Raw genomic sequence first — 21575 nt, forward strand, 5'->3', positions numbered from 1 at the left:
ATTTATTTTTGATTAGTTGTGGAGTGACTTTCGGAGCGGCTAAACATATCAGTTTCAGGTGTTGTACCTGTATTATTTGTCACTGACTATTCATAAGAATAAGTTAGTTTCTTGAAATATTAAAGATTTGTTGAAATTACTCTACGAATTAGCTGTTATTATTTTTGAAGAATCCTTTGCTTATATCGTAAGTATAAATAATAAATTTGCCGGGTAATTTTTTTAAAAAAATAATTTGTCAAAATAATTTAAAAGAACAAGTATTGCATAAATAATCGTTTGCTAAGTTTTGCGTGCTTTTTCATTTTTCTCCATTTTATTTCTGTTGAAGATATGTGGCAATTTTCTTTCTAGTCTATTTATTTATTGATTTTTTTCCAAATTTAAATGATATATACTTTTTCCATTTTCTGGAAATCTGGTATTAATTAGAATTTTTGTTGGATTTTTTTCCTTCTAAAATATATATGTAGGGGTTAATTTATTAAATGAGCTTCATTTGATTCTTCAGGTTTATTTTTGTCCCCATTTTTCTATGAAACAAAGGTTTCTGATTTTTAAAAATTGAAACCAGTATGTTGTGTTTGAATATACTTGATCTTGATTCACATGCTAGTAATTTGTAAATAAACCTAGTGTAACAAAATATCATTATAAATTATCTGTAAACTTCTGTACTCTTCGTGTTCATTTGGAATGAAGAACCGATAATTTGAAAATTATTTACCACTTTACTTGATATTAACCCTTCACTTGGGAGGTGAAATTTTAGGACTTAACTGGGGAGGTGCGGTCTATGCGACCACATCTCATTTAGACTCAAATTGAATTTTCTAATGAATGTATTAGTATGAAATACTGCCAATATATTTTGAAAATATTTTTCTTGATACATAGATATGTTTTCGAATTTTTTCAAAATATATTGTCATTGAAAAAAGTAAATGTGTTGGAACATACATTTTCTTCTCAAATTACAAGTTATAAAAATAATATTCTTGAAAAAGCATATTACTTTTTACTTTTTAAATCATTTATTTTTACAGTATATGAAGGTATATAGAAGACAATATAATGTAAAATTCAACAATTATATGAAAAATAAAAAAAAAATGACAATATGTAAAATTGGCCCTTTTTTTATCGGCTTGCGCGACTTTTATAGCACTGTTATCTAGGGCATTTTAAACATAAGGTTAAGAACTAGCATAAAAATCAACCTATAAATTCTGCATATATATCTCTTGGTATATTATTATATTTTATAAATTTTTCAAAATACATTATCACTAGAAAAATTGATTGTTTTAACATACATATCAAAATCAGTTCAATGTGAAATTTCATCGAAAAACTCTTCTGTACAATTATCCTTATCACTAAAATCACTTTCTGCTTCACTTAAAAGTGTCTGGAGCACTGCTTCATAATAGGATCAGTAAACTGTATGATATTTTGGGCCCCAAGTTTTAGCGCCAACTGCTAAGCCTTGTTTATCACTGGGACACTAACAGGGAGATGTGGTCTTAGAGAATGTGCTCGAAGAAATAACTGAATTATTTTAAAAGGCATCTGCTGAAATCAGTTGAAAAAGTGCATGGGTATTGAAGGTCACAAAACAGGAAGCTACAGGGTCAATCCATTCAATTGAGCTGAAAATAAAATAGGGGTGATAGAAAATCCATCGCTAGCAGTCTCGCAGAAAGCACGTCCCAGTTAAGGGTTAAAACAAAGAACTATTCTTGTTCAAACAATTTATTTTATTGTTAGAACATTATTTCTTATTTATCTTCTTCCTCTTGTAATATAATCCATTTTGATGATTCTCTCTCACTATTTAGCTGAATCTCCAAGAAAAGCATATCAAATTCAAATCCTAGTATGGGCTAAATAAATAAATTATAAGTGTATTTCAGCTATAAAAATTTAATAACGTCCAGTATTTTCAGGATTGTGTGTTTATTCTGAAAACACAGTTTTAAAAAAAAAGGTCATTGTCATAAAAAAAAGAACATTAACTTGAACATCTCTTGTCTCCTATTTCTAATTTATGGTTCCCATTATAAAAATCACTTAATTTATAGTTCTTATTATAAAATTTGTCATTTATATATCTAAGTGTATCTATGATTTCTTTTCAACAGTTAATATTTCTTAAGCAAATTCTAGATTGTTGTATATAATAAGTAGGAATGATTAAAATTGACTTTGATTATTAATAACAGTGCATGATATATAATTTATGACACATGTTTGATTATATTTTGTACATTAAAAACAGCCTAATTGAAAATACAATAAGAATGTCTAACTACAATCTTTAAGAATCGTAGCTCACCAAATATGGTAATCTAACTGTAAGCTTTAGTTGATATTTGGCTAGTATTTTAGAGTTTGGCTAATATTGGTAAGAAATCTTTACCATATTCATTAGTTTTTCCAATTTTTATTTGATATTAAGCATACAAAAAAATTTTAAGATAAAAAGAATTAAAAGTAAAGCTGTGCTTTTTCATTTCTGTAAATGTAAAATTCACCCTAAAGGGTGAGTTTAAAGTTAAGCTTGATGGACACTTCTTTATGGGCACTTCTGTTTCTTTTTTTAATTCATATTCTTTCTCTTATATTTGATTGATCAAAGCATGCAACCTTAGGAGCATTTTCACATCATTATTTCTTACATTTATAATTGTAAATTTGTACAATATCAATTAATATCACTTTGCTCAGATTAAGATAGTTAATTTGAGCATCAGTGAAGGAAAAGTTATGCAAAAGTTGTACTAACTGATCCGTTATTTCGAGTTAATATTTTTTTAACTGAAAAAAAAAACAACTCTTTACTACTTTCTTATCTGCATAATTAACTTGATTCAATTTACTTTGCTTTCATCATAAGGTGTATTATAAAAAAATTCAAATACATTTTGATTTTTTGAATTTTACTTTCAGGTACCAATGGCTTCAACAGATCTTGACCCTCTATTTGTGAAAGGCTTGCGATTACTTCATTCAAAAAATAAAGATTCAACTGAACAACTGAAACAGTTGTTAGATGAAGTAATTGCACAGACAAAACAATCTGGACATTCTAAAGATAGAATCTACACTTCAATTAAAGTAGTATGTCATTTAAATTTGATTTCATTCATTTTATTTCATTCATTTTTTATTTCATTCATTTCTATTGTCATACTTAGAATGCAATTATTTATATTGGAACTTAACTATTATGTAAATTAATCATAAATTATGAGCAAAATAGAATATTCATCTATATAATGATCTTTTTGAAATTTTTCTTTTGCAATAACAAATGAACTTTTTTGTTGATTAGAATCTACATATTTTACAGGAAGATAGCAAGCTTCATATTAAGAAAACATCCAGGGAAGTTTCCGAATCATCTAATTTTAGTTCAAAATACTCATCAGAAGAAAGTAGAGAAAGGAAAGCTGAAAAGAGGCAACTTGAAAAGGTATAAGTTCTTTAGTGTGATCTTGATCCCTCCCTTATTTAATCCTAATTTTTGATATTTATTCTTTACTAGCCGCCTTTGGGTACCAACCGGTTCGCCAATCTTAATGTTCGTTAAAATTTTAATAATTAAATATTTTATGCAATTCCTACTTTAATAGCTCCTTCATCAAAATATTTTAAAACTTCAAATTTTGATAGTCATATAATTCTCTCATAATATTATAAACGCCTTCAGTCATAACATAATATGTATCTCTCTAATTTTCTGTTAGTTCCCGTAGAATTTATACTATAAATTAAAGTGGAAAGGATTAATCTGCAATTAATATAATAATATTTTTTACTGAAACAAAGTATTTTTTTGTGATATGATTACTGAAAACAGTCACTGAGCGTTTAAACTTTATGGGCACTAAAGAATATCTTTCCTAATTTATGTAATATTTCAAGAATTTGTCAACAAAATATTCTCAGATTCATTATGACCAGAATGATTAATTAACAATGTTTAATTTTAAATGCATCAAACACTAAAAAAATAAAATGAATCGTTTAAAATAATCGGTTGAAAACAGGTTAAAAAAAACTAAAAAACGATGTACTTAAAACTATAAGCGTTTACAAAAAATATATAACTAACATAAATGCAATTTAATTACAAAAACATGCAACTAACCTAAAAATAATTTAAATCATTCGTTGATAATGGTTGTCATGTCAACAATCAGAACACAATGCACATGCGTGAATTTTCAACGCCAGTTACATTAACGCAAATGCGCAAGTTTTTCTACGCCAGTTAGGATAACGCTATGCATATTAGAAATTTTTAGTTTCCTTTATTCTGTTTTATTTTAATTCAAAAGTATTTAAGAATGAATCTGAAAGATCGATTAATTAACAATGTTTAATTTTAAATGCATCAAACATTAAGAAAATAAATAGAATCGTTTCAAATAATCAGCCGAAAAATCTTAAGCATAGCCTCATGACTGTTGGGGGAAAAAACTGAAGCCGTACTCATTTGGCGGTGGGGAAAATGAAAAGATTTTTTTGGCAGAAAAGTTAGTTTTTAATTAATATTCAAATTCTAATTAAAAATTCAAAAAAAGGGCTATCCTATCTTTTAAGTTAGATCAAACTGCACATGGTGTGCAAATTTGATTAAAATTGGTTAAGTAGTTTAGGAGTCCATCGCGGACAAATAACATGACACATAATTTATATATATTAAGATTGCGATTATTGTTTTTTTTAATGCATTGAGCCAGTTTCTTACACTTTTTCTTGTACTAAATACTTTCATGATATCATAAAATATACATTGCAAGAGGTTTTTTTTATGTCCTTTATGTGCAATTAAATGAAGTAATAAAATGGATCAATAAAGCATTGACTAATAATAAAGAAAATTATTCCTAGTTAAAGATTAAATTAGTTTAGTATGAGTAATTGTAATGAAATATTTAAAATCTGGATAGATATTTTTCCCTTGGTTTACTAAAGAAATTTTGAAAATTTGAATGAAACAATGACTATGATAAATTTTATAACTTCTAAGATTTTGTATGAGGAACTTAATTGGGATTAGGTCCACAATTCAAGAAATTCTATATTGGTTTGTAGTCATTTTGTTATGTCCCTTTTCTTACTACTAATTAAAGGAGTAGACAATTTAAACCTTCTCAGTCAGTTCATTTACCTTTGGCATTTCATCCATTCTGATACTAAGGAATTCAGCAGAGTTAAGTTATATAGTACTAAATGTGATAATTTGCATAATTTAAAATAATTGCTAAATTTAAGCAGAATTTAATTTTAAAAATATGTAATTAGAATGCTCCTATTGCAACTTTGTATTTAAATGAGTTTCACTTAATAAAGCTGTTTATATATTTTTAAAATACTTAGAAACTCATTTAGCATGCATTTATTATATTGATGGAGTCACTTTGTTATTCTTTTCTGTGATTTTGGTTTGAGCTTTTTATGATTGAGCTGAAACCTGATTTTGATGAATATTTTTACTTGTTGATGTCACTTTTTATATTGAAATAATGACCTTGATTTCATTTGATAAAAGATTTAAAAAGAAAAAAAAAACATGTTTGGTTGCAGATGAAGCAGGAGAGTATAGAAGTGGAAGCTAAAATTCCTAAATTAGAACCACCTCAAGTGTACTCATATTACCCTTCTAGTCCTCCTGATCTTCCAACCTTAGACCAGTATGTCATTAAAAAGGATGAAGAATCTGACAGCAGTGAAGAGAATGCTGATGCAGATGATTTTGCCATGGAAATGGGTCTTGCATGTGTAATTTGCAAGTAAGTATGCTCAATTGTAATTACTCTGAATTATGAAGTAATATGTTTAGAACCCTTCTTGCATTATCATGAATAAAGAACTGTGGAGTTATTTTTTGGATCAAACAAAGAAAAGAAACTGAAGCTGTTTTCTATAAAGAATATTAAATTTATATGATGGTTTTTCATATTTTTTTTTAAGAATGTAGGGTGTAGAGATTATATTTCAGCCAGCTGTATGGAATTTGTTATTGCAATTTGGAAGGTGTTTAATCTTTTGGAATCTGTATCAATGAAATCAATAAGAATATACCTCCATTTCCTGAGGGGGGGGGGGTATTGAAAATATAAATTAAATTTAAACATTTAATTACAATTCTAGTGTAGTGTTTTTTAATAAAATGAAGATTAAGCACTTAAATTATTTTTATATTGTTAAATTATTAAGAAAATAAAGTGTATAAATAATGGATTTATCTTATCTCTTTTATTTTATTTCGTGAAATTCACTTTTGATTTTGATTTCCACTTTCAGGTCACTTGATGTCACTCAAGGCAACCAATTAATTGAATGTCAGGAATGCCACAACCTTTACCATCAAGTAATTTTATTTTAAGTGTTCTAATCTTTGTTTTATTTATTTTGTATAATTGATTTTAACTTACCATTTTACTGATAAAATTATAATTCATGTTAATTGCTGTCTTTTATGAGTATATTTCTTTAATTTGTTATTATTATAGGTATTAGTTTTATGTTTGAAGTATGACAGTATAATTAATGAACATGAAATATTTATTAGCATTGGAACTTGATTACTAATAAATTTTAAAAGCTGAATCAATTAGAATTTTATTTTTCTGTTATTATTAAGTCAAAATGGATGCCAAATTCATCAAGTGGCAAGATCTTTTACTGAAAATGTGGAATTCATAGCCTAAATTGGTTTATTTGATACATTTGTAGAAATTTTGTTAATATCGCTTTAACATTAGCTTTGGTGCCAATATTTTTGATTGACAACTACTGTTGTTTAGTAAAAAAAATAAATAAAAAAATCACAGATATTTACAATTTTGAGTGCTGAATTTAATTGAAAATATTTAGAAGTGTAATAAATAAATTGAAGCATTTGATAAATTAAAAGTTTAGTTAAAGAGGAATTAATATTTTCAATAACTGAAGCTTCCTTTTATATTCTTAATTTGCACTTTGTAATATTAGTGCTATATTGTAATTTAGTATTTTTATAAATTTATAGTTATATGGATTACTATACTATAACGTTTTGTGCTATTTATGTATTGATATAATTCAACTTTTGTTTTTAAATTCTATATTATGTTCTTTACAAAATTTACTATATTTTTCTACATATTTAGTCTTAATTTTCTTCTATTAACTAATTCATGATTTATTTAAATTTTGAACAGACTTCAAATTTATTTCATTTATTATTTAAATGGATCTTTTAAAATTTTTTACTTTATTTAAATTGTTTTAATTGCTAAATCTTGCTTTGTATATTTTAATATTTTTGAATTTATAATCGTATTTGTCATATTATTGTAGTAAATAAGGCTTTAAGATAAAATCATTACTGATATCAGGTAAACACATCAACACAGTAACTATTTAAATCCAGATTTGTATTTTAATTTATAAGCATTCTTTTATTTCCATGTGTTTTTATTTACTTTTTTGCTACAAATTTTTCATATTCTAAAAAATAAATGAAATACATGTAAAATGGGCTCATTAAACCTTTATAAATACAGGTGCTTGATGTATCAGTATTTGTTATTAACATTTCTGGAATAATGTTAAAGGTTGAATTTAAACATTATTACAGAAATGTATGAACTATCAATAAAATCTTTTTACATCATTCCATCTGTTATTTATAATGAATTTAAAATATCCGAATTTAGCAAAAACCCTTTGAATTAACTCTTGAATATGCTTTTATTTGATTACTAGCATATTTCAAAAGTTATCAAAAATTTTTGTCAACTCTTTTTAAGATAGAATGCAGTCAGTTTAACCCTTTATAAGACAGAATTCTGAAACATCTTCAAAATTTTTTAATTTGATGCGATGAATTATATATAAAGAAACACATCACAATTTTGCTAATTTGCCAAATAAAATGTAAAATTAAGTATGGTAAAGAGCATTGATTATTCTAGCTAAACTATTGGTGCATACTTGCTACCGAGTATTAAGAATAAAAATATCTAAATATTCATTGGTAAATGTACTTATCATGTAATGCAAGAGAATTTTAAAATATTTTCTAACATTTTATCGGAAAAAAATCATAAATTTCTGAGAATAGATGCTTAATTAAATTGTACTTTGAATTTCATTGTGAAATTAATGTGATAATTGCACATATGATTAAAAAGTGTGTTATAACCTATTATTATTTTATTAGTAATATATTTTCCACATGTTGTAAAGAAATAAATAAAAAAATTCCATTTTTAAATATTTAGTACTCATAAAATGAAATTAAAATACATATGGCCATTAATGGTCAGATTTCAAATTTAAAGAAAAACTAATTGCATCAACAATAAATATTATGCTCTGTAAATTAAAATTGAATTTAAATTTAAAAATATTTTAAACAGGAGAAATCTGATTATTTTTACTGAGCAAATCTTAGTCAGTTAAAATTCAAAGACAAACACTTTGTTCTTCCCTTTCCACCACAGTATATCCCCCAATTCAGAAACTCTATGATTTTTTATGGTATTCAGTATCATTTAAAAAATATTCATGGTTTGAAAGACAGTGATATAACTCTTTCCACCTTTCATTATGCTTATGATTAAATATTATTAAAAGTATATCATAAATATTAGTAGTTGTTTTATTGAGCTAATGTTGTTCATAGTTCTGAATTATAATTAACTGTTATCAATTTATATTTGAAAGAAATTTTTATATTTACTTTTTTATTGATATTTAAATAATAGTATCTGTTTGATAGATATAGATATAGAAATATATATATGTTATTGTATTCAGTTTATTCTATTCCTTTTTTAATTTCATTACAATAATTCTATTTTTGTGTTTATATTTTTCTTGAGTTAAACTATTTCTTATCAATTTGGAAATTTTCTGCTAAAGCTGAAAAAAATTACTCCTTCATAATTATGTTTAAACTGTTACAATCACTGTATCTGTCGGTTTGATCATTTATCAAGGTTAACTATATTTATTGGGCAAAATTAGTGGTATGCCGTCATATACTAAATTTTATAATACAACAATTCTGCCATATTTTTGCTCACTTATTACCAAACAATGCTTCTTCACTGTTTGCATTTTTGATTAAATATGCTATATATTTGATTAAAGTCTTATCATGATCAATAATAATAAATGTGCAAATTGATATTAATGGCCATTTGGTGTATTTAGTCAAAAAATAAATGTAACTGGCACATCATATGATAGTTTATTATTAGGTACCCACATTTTAGAATATAAATGATTCAAGATAATATTATCGATTTTTATACATTAATTCTTAATTTCTGAATGCCAATTTGTTTTTAAAACAATGTTGTAAAATCGTTAATGCCTTGCATGATATTTGATCAAACCAGGAAAAAAACCTAATTATTTGGATTATATTATTAACATGAATCATCAGTGTGTTTTGATTTTTCTATCAAGGATGTTCTCCTGCAAAAGAAACTGAGGGAGAAAGAAAAGTCAAATCTTGGACTTTGTAAGTTTTTTAATTAAAAAGAATGCATCCTTTGATATATAACTAAGGATGGGAGAAGAAAATTAATATTGATGTTTTGATATCTATATTTATGTGTGTAATTCTATTAGAGATTGAAATAAATTTTTTGAAGCTAACACAAAAATAGCATTTGTATCCTTGGTACTAATGTAAATTTGTATTTTAATTCTTTCAATCAACGTTAATTCATTTTTTTCTCCAAGCCAGAATATCAATAAAATTATCATTTAGTTAAATTTATTTACTTGATATAATCTTAAATTGTTTAGATTCTTTATGTCATAGTAAATTTATCATATTTATTGGTATCAGAGTTTTGAATCTATTCCAATTTTTCTAGAAAGTCATAAAATCTGCATTAAACATTAATACTAACAGAATCTGTAAACTTGTGCTCTTTCATCTCTAATTTTTGTGGCAATTAAATATCTATTAATAATACTTTGAATAAGTGAATTCACAAATCATTTCTATTTTTCCATGATTATGCATATATATAATATCTATATTTAAAATTTTTTTGGGAATTAAAATTGAAAATTTAATTCCATAACTCATGTTGCAGGAATAAAATAGTATATATTTATCGATTCCTCTTGGTTAACTTATAGATTGTAAATTATTTTTATTAATGAAGAAAGAAACTCATGTGCATTCTTGACATTATTTTCCAAATACTCTGTATTGATCTTGCTTTTTAAAATTTTCTTTGTCAAATAGAACAATAGTTAAGTATTATGGATCACCATGAAAACCAAAATCTTCCTCCCCTCCCCCACTTTTCTAATTACTTGTAAACAGAAATGGGTGTATATATTTCTTGTTGAGACTTTACTATTTATTGTGCATTAGTTATCTGAAATAATTAATATAAAAATATATTATTTGTATTTACTATTCTTGCATGACTATACTTTTTAATTAAATTGCACTCATTGTAATGTAAAGACAGTACAAACTTTTACTTTTTAAAAAATATCTTAATTTTTATTATTTTTTATAAATTTCTTTTACATAATGTTTCACGATGTTTAAAAAAAAATTTATATTGTTTAGTTTAATGAAAATTTCACTAAATATCTCATTATAACTTCCAACACAAAACTTCAACTTGGTCTGCAAAGATTTTATCTTTGATTAATTTTTTTCTTGTTTTCGATTATAAACTTTTCTTTTGTCTCATAGGAATGCCATAAACCCCCCGCAACAGATGATTATAATGATCCAAGGAGGGTATGGTACTGTGCTAAGTGTGTGAAGAATATGAAGAAAATGGTATGTATTTATTGTATGTATTTATTATAAAATTATTGTATTTGCATTTTTTTCCCACTTGTTTCACTGCTTCATGAATACATTTTTTTTAAAAAAAAGCATGTGGATGGTTTTTTTTCATTTGTTAATTGAAGAAATTCATTAAATAAAAGATTTTATGTTATGGACAAAATGATTTGCAAAAGAATCAAATAATTGGATTTTTTCTAAATTGATATTGATAACTTTAAGGATTCACTTTGGAGTTTTATTTAATGTTATTTAAAAATTTTCTAAATTGTTTTTAAATCATTCAAGATTGTTCTTGATTGTCCTATATCCATAGCAATGTTGCAATATATGCTAATTTTCATTTATTAAAGTTCAATAATTCATAGTTTTCATGCGCAGAGGTTTTGCTGCTATTCACCTGGAGGTTTTGTATCAAAGTAAATTTAAGATAGCTGTTATTAATAAATGCTTTTATAGTTAAATGTTACTTACAGTAGTTTCCAAATTACAACCTTTGTATTGTCTTATTTGTAGGTGTATTCAACATATTAATACAATAGTTAATAAATCTAGCTTCTATGAAGCATGTTTGACAAATTTTGTTCAAAAATATTTAATATTGTATAATTTGACATATATATCTAGGGTTCAAAAGTAATCTAAGTAACAAAATCCACTATAATGAAACTTTTCATTTATAATCAATTTTGTTTTATTGAAATATTTTTCAATTATATCTCATACAGTTTGCTTTATTTATTTTATATCAGGCCACTAAGACCCAAAAGACTACTAAATCCGGAATGTCAATGTCTTCCAAAGAAACAATATCTCAAACAAAAGGTACTCGATCAGAAGGTTCTCCGCCTGCTGCAATATTGCCTTTTAAAAGAGCAGAATTGAAGGTAAGGCTAATTTTTTAATTAATTGTTGCTCTTTTGTGCAGGAAGCTTGTTATTAAAAATTGATTGGCCTCTTTTTATTCTAGCAAATAATTAAATTCTTATTATTTTATATGAAAAAAAGCTATCTTTTTAATAGTAAGATTATATTGAAAATAAAAACAAACTAAACAGAAAGCAGGAAAGAAATATACATGCAAGTATTTGAAGTAAATGGTATCATTTAAAAGGAACAGTAGTATTCAAATTGTAAATACTTTGTAAATGTTCCAGCTATTTTAAAAATTTTTTTAATGGATTGTGTTTGTTTGTATTTTATATTTATTTGTTATTGTTCTGTTTGTGGTCAGAATTAGTAAAGTTTATATTAAAATTCTTATTTATGCTGGATATGTAAACTCTATGTAAAATGAACCATGATTGAATTGAATTGAAATCTTGATGCAACAACAAGAAAAAAACAAATGCAGGAAAGTATTTTTTCTCATGCAAATATTATTGCTTAAAATATTTAGAACATTATGGGCTTCTGATATTTCAGTCCTTTTATTGAACTCACCGAGTATTATCCTAACTATATCCAGAATTTTTTTTGTTTTAAGATATAATCTGTAAATAAGGCATGCGCATGATTCATTTTCATTCTATTTATTGAATGTTTTGTTTTTACAGCTTTATAAAGATGTAATCTCAGATATATAATATAAATTTATTTTAAAATTTAAAGTTTGTATCAGGATACAGTAGTAAGTCAAATGATGATTACTTTTTTCTTCAAGTTTCTGTTGGCAATATTGCTAATAATTTCAAATATTAATTAAATGAATGCTGACTTCTTTATTATTGAAGAATTTTTTAATTGTATATTCTAAAGATTTGATAATTCATGTGTTTTTTAAAATTTGTAAATTAAAATGATTTTTCTGGAATTGAATAAGCAGCCTTCTTATAAAAAAATTACAAATAATTTAACTTTTAAAATTTCATTTTAAATTTATGAACCATGTGGTATTTATTTTACAGTTAATTATAATGTTGGTTGAATAAATTCAATTTTTTACAACATTTAAGAAAAATAATTTGTTAAAATAGTGCATGTTAAAAAATTTATTTCCTTTAAGGATTTTGATTTCATTTTATTCTTGTAATTAAGTGTTTATTATGTAATAATGCTTGACCCTAATTTTTTATCAAAATAAAATTGGATTTGATAAAGTTTAATGCTCTGATTGTTTTAATAAATAATTTCATTTTTATTATAAATGCCAGCATATTTTTCTTCTGTTTTATATGTGAATAAACTTTGCAAATTAGCAAATCATTTTCATATATATATATTTGGAAATGAATCGAATACTTTTTTTTATGCAGACTACTATATCTCAAGGAAATAATCAGACAACAGCAAATAAACCTATAGGCTTGGCAGGGTTAGCTGCAAATTTTGGTGGCAGAACTGTATCATCATCCTCAACAACTTCCCTAGCTACAGCTACCCGTGGAACAAAAGCCACCACAGCTGGAATAAGCCAGAAGTCCCATGTTCCTTTTTCAACAGCAACTACTTCAAAAACATCCTCCTTTAGTAGTTCATCAAACCTTTTGACTAAACCAACTCCATCTAATACTTTTCAATCATCATCCACCACATCGCAGTCTACCACTGCTTCCACCAGTCAGAAAGCTTCAACATCTACTGCTGCAACTAAGGGGCTAGGTCTCTTGAGTGCAGCAGTTGCTGCAACTGCAAACAGAAGTACATCTTCTGCACCATCGGGTAATGGGAACAGTGGTCACAAAGTTCCAAGTTGCAGCCCTCTCATGAGTGCTGATAAGAGATTGCAAATCATGAAGAAGAAAGCATCCAAAATGCAAGAGAGGCGTAGATTATCCAATAAATAGTAATAAAGAAAAGGTTTGTTATTATTATTTTATTGTGATTTCTAGTTAATAAAATATATAGAACATTCTATATGTGGAAAAAACAGTAAATTGCTGTGGAAAAAAAATGCATACCAAGCTTTAAAATTGGTTGAAAAATGATCTTTTCATTTGTATGTAAGCAATAAAATAATAAAAAAAAGCTTTAAAAACTTGATATTGATGGGTTTATTTATTTAAATATATAGCTATAAAGAAAAAAATAGTATCCAGAAAATCCATATTGATAAAGTGAATTGCCAATATGGATTTGCCAGTAGGGTTCCCAATTTAAGATACATTTACAAATAATTATAAATGATTTTTTCTCCCCCAACTGTTTCTAGTTTTAACTCTATGCAGTGCAGTGATTCATATTGGCATCATTACCATTCTTATTTTTAAAATTAATTTGAAGTATTTTAATAATTAATGGATAATTAATTTTAATAGGACCAGAAAAAGATTAAGAGTAGGAATAACTCGTAATAAGCGTAGATTTTAGGAAAGAGATATCTTTATTAACAATTTATTAATGAAAGAAATAAAAATTAAAAAAAGTTTTATTATTATAGTTGTAAATAAAGTAGTAAATAAGTTCAGTGTTAATCTGTAAATATTGTTATTAGGAATAATTAGTTGATAATTATAATTCTAATATAGCCTATATTTTAAATAATAGGGAAAAAAAGGAATTGGACAATAGAATGCAGACTTTTTCAAAAAATATTAAAATAAAGACTTTAAAACATTTTTCATGTTTATTCCTAACAGTTTAATTCCAGTAAAAAAATAAAAATAAATAATGACATGCTGCTCTGGTAATTACTGTTAATACATGTGGTAGCATTTTTTTTTTTTTTTTTTTTCAATTCCATAAATTATTGAAAATTAGAATAACTTTGTAGATAATAGCAGCAAGGAAATTTTGGAATTTATAAATAAGAATAATGTTAATGAACTTCAAGCTATTGAGTTATAAAGTTTGTATACTAATTTACCAACTAAAAAAATTAATAGAAATTTGTATTATGATATGTATCAAATATTTAGATAAGTATATTATTATTTAATATATATTTAATATTTTTAAAAATTATTTTTTTTAAGATTAGTCTTTATAAACATATCAAGGAAATGAAATACCAATGGGAGCTTTTTTTTTACCAAGCTTTTTTTATGCTTTGATTAATTTTTCTTGCATTTCTGGGGTTTTTACCAAGCATTTTTTTTATGCTTTGATTAATTTTTCTTACATTTCTGGGGTATAAAATAATTTAATAAATAGATTTAGATATATTGATGATTTTTGTTCAATGTAGATAATTTAGATTTTATAATTAATTTTTATCTAAAAAAATTTAAATTGGACCAATGAAAGCTATTGGAGCAGAACTTGTATATAAATTAAAATAGATTACTAATGGGAAAACTTTGGTAGGAATTTACAATAAAAGAGGATGACTTACTTTCAGATTTATAGAATAATTAATTTCCATTCAAATTTGAATTCTAAAATTTTTAAAAATGTAATTTTCTTGCAATTTTTCAGTATTTTTTAAAAAATGTAATCAATTTTTTTATATTGAGCCCACAAACAAAAACGTATATATTAATGAATTTTCAAAAAAATTATTGTAATGTAGAAGGTTTAATAAGAGAACATTTTTCAGTATTTTCATTACTTAGAGTATGTTTTTAAAATTTTTCTTTGGCTTTGGCTTTTTTTTTTTTGAGTTTATTGTAACTCAAAAGATGGCTCGAAGATAAATTTGTGTGAGGACCCCTTTGATCAAGTATTGAGGTGTTTTCTCTCATACATAGCAATTTTAAATACTAGTTTTTCATTTGTGTTCAAGTATATGCTATATATTTTCCATTTAGTTATTCTATAAATCTTTTTTTGAGGATTTGTAATTTTAGCTTGTTTGTGTAGATTTGCTGTTTGTAATTATAAATTTATAATATTTTATTGTATTTGTGTTTTAATTCTTGTTTATCAAGTTTTGCTTTTTGAATTTTGTTATTAATAGCATTTTTCTGCATTTATATTTTTGTATTTTTAAAACCTTAAGTTCTTGATATTTTTTTTATGTCTGAAAAAGTGAGTTTTTGAATGAAAATCAGGTCCCTAATGTAAAATAGGTCTTTGGTTTGAAATCTTACCTGATACTGACTCATGATAAAATTTTCCAGCAGGATTCATTTTTATTCCTATTTGTTAATGCACAAAGTCATTTGTTTTACATAATTTATGTTTTTCTGTTTTGGATAGCTTCCTTTATATTCCAGTTGTAGCTGCATTTTGCATTTGTTTTCTACCTGTCACAGCTTATTGCTTTTAGCATTAATTGTTTTTGTGACAAGACTCTAGGAAATTTTCTGTAGTTCTTAACAGTCATGATTCCTAGAACTTAAAATCACTCTTCATTCAAAAGTATATATATGCATATAATATAGACATATAATGCTTTGCTATGTTACTTTGTGAACAAGGTAACAAGAGTAATTTTGTTTGGGTTTTAACTAGCTTAGAATATCTTGCAAGAAATGTAAAAACCTCAGATGAGTTTATAGATGAGCCATCTTGCTTGAATGGGGTAGAAATTGTGAGAGATTCTAATTTTCATTTTGCTTTAACTTTCTTAATTTTGAAGATAGAAAAATAAATCAAATTAGCACCTTATTAAGACGAACAACTTTTGTAATTGAAATTTTTCAGTAACTGCAATTGCTGTGAAATTCAGGGCTAAAATGTGATTTTCAAGCACTAATTTTTACTGTTTTGAACGTCAACAGTTTATGTTGCCAGTTTTAAAACAATTAATTAAAATTTTTACTTTTCTTTTATTTCTGTTTGAAATTTTTTTAATGTATATGGAGTAAAGATTAAAAGCTGGAGTAAAACTAATTAAATAAAAATAAAGAAGGTGTAATTGTAACATTATATAAAAACGATCTGCTTAAAAATTTCCAGAAGCTGCATGTTTATATATATATATTAAATGAATCTCTTTATTCCAGATCTTTTGTTAACTTGATGATTCTTCGGTTTGATATCTGCCGTGTTACAGAGAATATACTGTATTAAAAAATATTCCAATGACAAAATACTATTATGGCTTTCATCTAAGTATGGATACTTTTACTAACTGACTAATAATGAATAATTGACAAAAACACATCGGCATCATGTTAGTCTTTTGACTATGGTCATCAATGTCATATGTTTAAGTCTAAAGTTCTTGTGTTTGTAGATGAAATTTCTTGCTTTCTACAACTAGGATAACAGCCTTTGTTGCTATAAATCCTTACCTCTTACTTCTTTCAAGTTTTCAAGTCTGAAGTTTGCCAATAGTTCCGAAAAATATTTTTAAAAAATCCTTTTACACCAATTAATACTTATAATTGAAAAATATTTAAATATGCAAATGATAAGATTTTAATTCCAGTATTAATTAAGAAAAGCAGGCGATTTTCTGCCATTATAAATGTAAAATCAAACGATAAATTCGTAATTTCTATCATAAAATGTTATTGTTTGCTTTTAATGTAAAAAAGAATATTTGCAAACAATACTTAATTGCTTCAGATATGTTTAAAACGCAGAGATAAACTTTCAGTTCTTGCTGACTAATACAAACTTGTTAGAAACTTTAAAACTTTTCGATTATACAAATTTTGTAACAAGCGTATATATGCATATTATTTTTATAATATTCATACTTTGATATTATTTCTTTTTTCATAAATACTAAATTATTCGATATCAATATAAACAATTACCTGTGGTTGCTTCAATATGTAATATTTCATTTTTATTTCACCATAAACAATGTGTAGAGAAGGCATTATAATCATCAAAATTCAAATTCAAGATTTTGATGAAACTCTTCATTTCAGACCATCCTGAATCTGAAAAACATATTTTTGACATTATGGCTGTTTGTCAATCTGAATGTGACAAAGATAACGCAAAACCATTTTGAGATAGATAAATGGAATTTCATATATAATCTTTTCACTAAATTTGTTGATTCTATCAAATGTTGAGCAAAATCTGTTCAGTGGAAGTCTTTCTGTCCACCTGAGTATAAATGAACTCAATAACTACAAAACACAAAGAGCTGTGTAAATAAAATTTGGTGCACAAGTTTAGCATCTCAAATAGAAATCAAATCAAATTTTGATTAAATCTGATGAGCGACTGACCACCTGTTGGTCTGTTTTATCTCATGTATGTAAATGTGATAATTCATAAACGCAATGATTTAAGTCAATGAAATTCTTTTGATGCCTTGTGACTATGATGGTAGTTCCATGTCAAATTTTGATATGAATCAGGGTATAAAAAGGCATCCAAAACACGTGTTCTAAAAATAGATTTAACAAAAATTCTAGATTCTTGCCAAAAATCTGTAATTTGTAAATATTTTCCATGATGATGGTGAACACTATATATATGTGTGAATGAAGTATTTGCACTCTTTTCAAAGATCCACAATTTTATGCAGGGATAAAGGGAGGGGAAATTAATTTCAGTGTATATGAGAATGTTTCAAAAAAACCATTACCAATGGTCTTTATCTAAAGACTGAAAGGAATTTAAAAATAATATATTAGATGAACAGAAATCTACCTTTTCCTTTCAGCTTATTGAGGTGATTTTTTAAAAATATTCTTACTGGTCCAGGAGTTACTAATATTTAATTTCTCTTAAATATAAATAATATTTTTCAAAGTCATTTATAAATTTGGATTTCATAAGTGTAAGCCCATTGGTTTTTCTAATGAATCAGGGAAGCTTTAAAGCTTTTGTATTCTTTTATTGTTTACTGAAATCTAGAATGTTGTAGCCTAATTTAGGATCCACACCATGAAGATATTTGTACAGTTGTTGACCAAATGCAAAATAAAATCAGGCATTACTTGTTTTGTAGAACTAATCATATTTCTTCTGGGTACAAATTTTTTTCTTCATAAAATTTAAATAGTTATAGTCTGAAATTTTGTAATTGCATTGTGTGTTATTTTTCTATTAAATTATTTATAGCATGACTCATTGCCTTGAAATATTGAACTGTTGTTTGTTTGTGTATGTATGCTCATGCATGTATATGTGTCTTTACTGAATGGTTGGCTAGAATTTTGAGGAACAGAAGATTTTGTCAGAATGTTTTTATTAAAATTAAGAGGACAAGTCTTTACTCGTAAGTTATTGGTTGTTCTTTTATTTAATAATTATCTTCTCTGTGGTGTCTTATTTTGTTTATGTGTTTTTATTTTGTGATTCAATATTTTATGCTTTTAATTTTTTGTACATATTTTGTGTCAAACACATCTAAATAGTTTTCTGTAATATGCAGTCTGAAATGATTAAATAAAAAAAAACTTATTTTACCTGTTACATTTTTCAATTGATGAAGAAAAGTTGTTTAATTAAAAAATTTGATGAAACATAACTTTTTTATTTATTTTATTCCATTTCTTGTACTTATTGTTATTTATGTACACGTCTTTACTATAAAATTACATCTCATGCCAGATGCTTGTGGCATTTTTGAAATGTGATAAAGACTTTGGTGGTGGAATGTTTAGACATTCCTGTTCCATATTCTTCCCTTAAAAGAAAATTCAAAGAACTTTTAAGAAGTTTCTAAGAAACATAAAAGCCCCCTTCACATCACTGATGATATCTTTTACGAAGAGGGGATCATTAATCTGATTCACTTACATGATGAATGCTTGAATCTTATGTACATAACTTTTGCTTAATATCATTTTTTCCCTATATTTATCTTATTTTATAGTCTTCAGAAATTGAATATATTTTGAAACTCAAAATGTTCATATGCAAGAATCTGAAAATAAATATTTGGTATTGACCTCTTTGTCTAAGGTGTATAGTTTTGTATGCCGAGTTAGGAAATATATCTTTATCAAAGAGTATGTTCCAAAGTTTCAGAGAGATAACGCTGGTTGATTTAAAATTATTTTCTCTTAAAATATTTTTTGTAGCATTGCTCATTTCAGGTGATGACAAGCTGTATTGTGTAAGTAGAATTTAATCTTGTTATTAAAGATGTTTTCTTTTTTTTTAATATGATGATTGTAGGCTAAATGCTATCCATAAATTGCAGCATGTAAAAATTATTCATTATCCTCTAAATAGCAGACCATTTGACCTGGAGCTACCAAATTGGTATTTCATTACTTTTTAAGTAGGTGCTCACTAAGAAAATATTTTTCAAAATTTTAATTAAATTTCCAGTTAAAAATTAATAGAAATGTTACTATTTTTCTTTAATATCTTTGGAACATTTTGAAGCATATAAAAAACTATTTCGTCCCATTTTTAAATGCATTCATAATACCAATTTTATTTTCTCTAATTTTTTGAATATAATTTATTATATATATATATATATATACACACACAGGTTTTCCATTATTTTAGCTGCTGTGTTTATACTCGCATGCATTAGGACAAAATTCAATGTCTTTCTTTTGTGTTTACATGTTTTTATTGCTATAATTAAAGATAATTTATCAAAATTAATATAAAGACAAACGAATCAATCCTAATGCATTATCAAGGTGCGATGTTTTGGTGAAAGTATCAAATCTACTGTAATTTTTTGTTAATGGAATTTTATTTATTTATAACCTTGCATTTAAAATTAATTATGTGTTAAATTCAAATCTTTTTTTTTTTTTTTTTTTATCTCTTACTGTAGGAAATGCAAATGAGTTCTGATAACTCATGTGTTCACACATTTGAAATGTAAGCGGCAATGTACTCTACAGGTTTTATTATAATTTGCGTCCGGAAATCTTGAACATTGTTCACACTCTAGCTGCTTTCGGCGACCTACTGATTCGCCGGAATTAATGGTCTTTAAAATTTTCATTTAAATATTTTATTGAACTAGGTCTTAATGGCTTCTTTAGCAAAATAATTTTGAGTCATAGAACTCGAACTGTTGTAGAAGTTTTATACCGTTCTGAATTTTCTGTCATCTGCCTTTAAATTTGAACTTTAATTTGAAATAGGAGTGATTAAACTTCAACTAATAGGAAGATGGTTTTGCTGGATCAAAAATTGATTTTTTTTTAAATATATATATACAGAAGATAGAATTGTTCAACATTTAAATCTAATTTTACTACAAAATATTTTTTTTATAATTTATGCAATATCTCAGAGAATTACTCAATAAAAATTTCTCTGATTCTTCCTAAAATTCAGTATAGTGAGAAAGAATTTGTTAGGTTTAGTTCACAGTTAGAAGATGTTTGAAGAAATAAAATAGATATTTTAAAAAGTTACTGAAAACTTTTTCTTGCATTTATTTTTCCAGAAAATATTATATTTCAGTTTATTCAGACTTTTGTTAAAAATTATACTTCTTTACGTTTAGTTTGCTGTGAGAATAAATTTAATCTTTAACTTTTGAGTTTTTGTCAAATGATGGCAATATGTTGATAAAAGCTAATTTTTTTCATGAACATGTAACTTGCTCGTGCTAGTTAAATTAATATGAAATATATTGTTGAAAAATATATTCAAAATATATTTTTAATTGTAAAAAAATAGAAAAATAAATATACGCCAAAATAATATCATTAAAAAGATTTTTTTTTAAAGTTTTCAAATGATATAAAAATTTGTTTTTGTGCTGTAATATTTTAGGAAGTTAAATCTCGCTTAGTACTTAATTAATTCGAATTAAAATTGAAAAAACACTTCGTGATACGCCTTTCCTCCTTCCAAAGTATATATGCACCAAGCCTGATAGTTTTAGGTCACCTAGGCATTGATCTGTATTATTAGAGATTGTTGTTTATAATGATTTTTTTAAACTGATGTTTTCGAAGAATTGTTTCTACATGGTTATGCTATCAGAATAATTTACAGAAATATATATTTTGGA

General features: G+C 25.4%; 1 protein-coding gene across 3 annotated transcripts in view; it reads left to right on the forward strand.

Moving 5' to 3' along the window:
- LOC129974912 (integrator complex subunit 12-like) overlaps positions 1 to 21575 on the forward strand; it is a 27706-nt gene continuing 6131 nt past the window's right edge. Inside the window, exons 1-8 of one of the 3 annotated variants that reach the window (XM_056087700.1) lie at positions 1 to 187; positions 2953 to 3123; positions 3356 to 3478; positions 5599 to 5804; positions 6319 to 6385; positions 10739 to 10828; positions 11590 to 11724; positions 13093 to 13636. In XM_056087700.1, coding sequence (XP_055943675.1) covers positions 2959 to 3123; positions 3356 to 3478; positions 5599 to 5804; positions 6319 to 6385; positions 10739 to 10828; positions 11590 to 11724; positions 13093 to 13623 — 1317 coding nt within the window. In that variant the 5' untranslated portion in view covers positions 1 to 187; positions 2953 to 2958 and the 3' untranslated portion in view covers positions 13624 to 13636. Of the gene's footprint in view, positions 188 to 2952; positions 3124 to 3355; positions 3479 to 5598; positions 5805 to 6318; positions 6386 to 10738; positions 10829 to 11589; positions 11725 to 13092; positions 14460 to 21575 lie in introns of those variants that run through there. The other 2 variants (XM_056087699.1, XM_056087701.1) reach the window with 2 other exon arrangements.

The sequence above is a fragment of the Argiope bruennichi genome, chromosome 7, assembly GCF_947563725.1.
Source record: "Argiope bruennichi chromosome 7, qqArgBrue1.1, whole genome shotgun sequence".
Taxonomy (NCBI): Eukaryota; Metazoa; Arthropoda; class Arachnida; order Araneae; family Araneidae; genus Argiope; species Argiope bruennichi.